Here is a 3,072-nt window from a genome sequence, read left to right as displayed (position 1 = left end):
AACTCATAATCACAGTAGACCATAATTAATCATCTTATGTTGCAATGGAATCTCTGTAGCAGAACAAGGTATACCCTTGCCTCTAAACTTCCAAGTAATAGTGTGAACATTTGTTACAGCATATGTGGCTGATTAGAATACAAGATATAAACTGCGTTCTAAAAGTTTCCCTGACTTTTGCATTTATATACCCCAGAAGCACAACTTATTTGCTGTCGTTCAGCAAAATATCATGCTTAAATATTTGGGAATACATACATTAACACCTCAATAGAATATAGTGGTTACTTAAATAAATGGGCCAAAACCAAGGGAGATACAAATAAAGGAATTGGGTATAAGTTACATACGGTATTTGTGCTCCATTCTCATTTTCTGCAGGTGCCAACTGTTTAACCAACGGAGACAAATCTTTCTGGAAAGGAATAACAAGCCAATGTTAGTAAAAAGAATTACAGTTAACTCATTAGAATGGCATGTTCCATGAAGAATAAGATGTCTACCTGAATCTCATCCATGCTGGCCTTTATATGGCTGGTATCCAACAAAACCTGTAGTTTCAAGATTGCATAGCAGCTTCAGTTATGAAATTATCTTCAAAACAATCAAGAATGGAAAAACATTGTAAATGTGATGTTAGTTTGCTAATAATATAATACCATTATGAGACGAGCTGCTTTTGAGCTTCTGACTACCATCCACTGTCCTTCTTCAGAAAAGAAAAGCCATTCACGAGAACGTGTCTGAAATTTCACATTCAGTTATGAAATGCAAGCAGAATAACTGCCTGATGTAGTAGAGCAGTTGGATAAATTGCACGCATTTATTTATATGTCTGTCTGTAGCATCAAATATTTTGTAATTAGCACAATTCTTTCTCATGACAATACCTTCACATTCATTAAGTTGTCAATACAACTTGTACATTAATCTGAAGTGAAGATGACAAATCCAGTGGAAATCGTAAAAAAATATGAGCTAATATTAATATGGTAAGAAAATTTTATTCTTGATATGAAATCAGGTGGAACTACAACACATAAAACAGGAAGGGAAATCTGCTCACACACACCTTAGGCACAATGAAAACCCCACAGTGATAGGTAAATGAGTCAAAGTGTTCCTCAGCATCAAGAACTACAGCATGATAGGTAAAAATAGAGCACCCTTGTCCACCCAAAGTTAGCTGAAATCGTCGACCTGGGGAAAGCTTTGTCAGTTCCCCTTGCAGATCTTCCGGAGAGTATAATATATGAGAGCTACTGGTGTATTTTTCACGAAGTTGATTTTCATTTTCTAGAGCTTCATGGAGTCCAGAAGCCTTGCACAAATGAGAAGGCATAGTGTAAACACCAGAAATTAACAGATGTAAAATACACGATCTAATATAAATATATTAAACATTTTTTTTAAGAACATGCATATATTATAAATTAATTAGTTATCTAACTGAAAAACAATCTTAGGAGCTGTCCCTAATTTCATTCTGTTTACTCATCCCTTCTCCTACTTGAATTAGGAATTGGACTCTTCCTATATTAGTTGGCTTGGCTTGTAATAATAGTACCAATGTACCATACCAGTTCTTGACCTAATTACTTCAACCCTGTAGTATCCATAGTCACTTTCTCTCTTTCCTCCTTCCTGATCCAAATCCTACAACTTCAACTACCAGATAGCTATCCTATGCAATCATTACAATTAAAGGTCAAGCTACAGCATAATCTAGTGCATCTAACAAATGCTGCATTAACCATCTATGAATCCTCATTAAAAAAAGCATCCACACCAACGAAACACCAGAATTAGGCCATGCATCTTACCTGTTTTGAACTACAATGAAGAGTTGAATCCTGAAGTAACGATGTAATCTGATGCACTGAAGTAGACAGCTCTTTCTCCACAACAACTATGAATGTTTGAAGGCTAGATTTATTAGAAGACTTCATAGGTATGGAATCAACACTCATTTTCCATCCAAGGCGGAACTTCGAAAAGAGTAGACCTGAAAAGGCCTGAATTAGTTTCCTCCAAGACCGACCAGGTCAATTTCTTCCCATAAAGATATAAATAAATTATAAAATGAAGTTAAAATGCAAAACAAGGTCCAGAAGATCATTTCTTTCACAGTTCACAGTAACAAAGCTCCTTGTCCAAGTTCACTACAAAGAATCCAAAATGAAATTAGAGCCGAAATAGCTTCTGCATCAACATGTTTCTTTTTAATATGAGATTTGCATTATGCAGAAAAGAAAAGGAAAACACACACAAAAGGAACTATTATCATAGTCACCTTTGTCAACCAAATATTCTAACTATCATAATAAACAAATGGAGTAACAAAAACTGCAGAAACATACCAAGTACATGAGATTCAGCCAAGGTAAGGCACAAAAATTTCCCCCCTGGTTTCAAAACTCTCTTTACCTGGAAATACGAATCAGTACAAGTTCACATGACCAATTAATTAATCTATATTATTCTTCACAATAATAACTAGAATAGATCAAAGAAATCATAGAAACCTCTGAGAGATACTGATTTCCCAACTTAGGGCCAAGCTCTGGCTCCATCAAAGCATCTAATCCACCTTTATCAATAACTGCATCAAAAATTTCGTCTTCAAGCTGCATACCAGCATTTAAAAAAAATGAAAACCACGCAGGAATCAGATAACTCAAAACCCGAAGGGCTGCTTCAGCTTTGAACTCGAAAAGCGAGCAGTTGACACGCACCTGCATGTTGGTCATGTCCATGACGCGCCACCGCATGTGAGGGCGGAGGCGGACGTTGCGGCGGAGCATGTCGGAGATGACGACCTTGGAGAAGTCAATGTTGGTGAGTCCAGTGTATCCGGCGTCATAGAGGTGCTCAGAGTTCCCGCAGTTCCCGCAACCGGGGATAAGCAGCTGAGGAGCGGCGTCGCCGCCGTCAGCATTCGGCGGGAGGTGGGAGAGGAGCGGGTAGGGCCACTCGGGCCACTCAGCGTACCACTCGAAAGGGTCGTTGGTGCCTCGAATAGTGAAGAACTTGTCCCAATTTTCTTTACTAGTGAAGTCACCTAGGGTTTCT

General features: G+C 38.1%; 2 protein-coding genes across 2 annotated transcripts in view; both read right to left on the bottom strand.

Moving 5' to 3' along the window:
• The window catches only part of LOC107629440 (methyltransferase-like protein 13), a 12,604-nt gene extending 9,538 nt beyond the window's left edge, over positions 1-3,066 (bottom strand). The window contains exon 1 of the mRNA XM_021117669.1: positions 3,010-3,066. The gene's annotated coding sequence lies outside the window, so the exon portion shown is untranslated. The remainder of the gene's footprint in view (positions 1-3,009) is intronic.
• LOC107632431 (methyltransferase-like protein 13) overlaps positions 245-3,072 on the bottom strand; it is a 3,825-nt gene continuing 997 nt past the window's right edge. Inside the window, exons 3-10 of the mRNA XM_021120108.1 lie at positions 2,736-3,070; positions 2,526-2,627; positions 2,361-2,427; positions 1,824-2,005; positions 1,073-1,321; positions 660-743; positions 504-551; positions 245-415 (exon numbers count right to left, since the gene is read on the bottom strand). Of these exons, the coding sequence (XP_020975767.1) occupies positions 260-415; positions 504-551; positions 660-743; positions 1,073-1,321; positions 1,824-2,005; positions 2,361-2,427; positions 2,526-2,627; positions 2,736-3,070 (1,223 nt within the window). The 3' untranslated portion in view covers positions 245-259. The remainder of the gene's footprint in view (positions 416-503; positions 552-659; positions 744-1,072; positions 1,322-1,823; positions 2,006-2,360; positions 2,428-2,525; positions 2,628-2,735; positions 3,071-3,072) is intronic.

Source organism: Arachis ipaensis, chromosome B03, assembly GCF_000816755.2.
Source record: "Arachis ipaensis cultivar K30076 chromosome B03, Araip1.1, whole genome shotgun sequence".
In the NCBI taxonomy this organism is placed as follows: Eukaryota; Viridiplantae; Streptophyta; class Magnoliopsida; order Fabales; family Fabaceae; genus Arachis; species Arachis ipaensis.
This window is presented reverse-complemented; position numbering and strand designations above follow the sequence as displayed.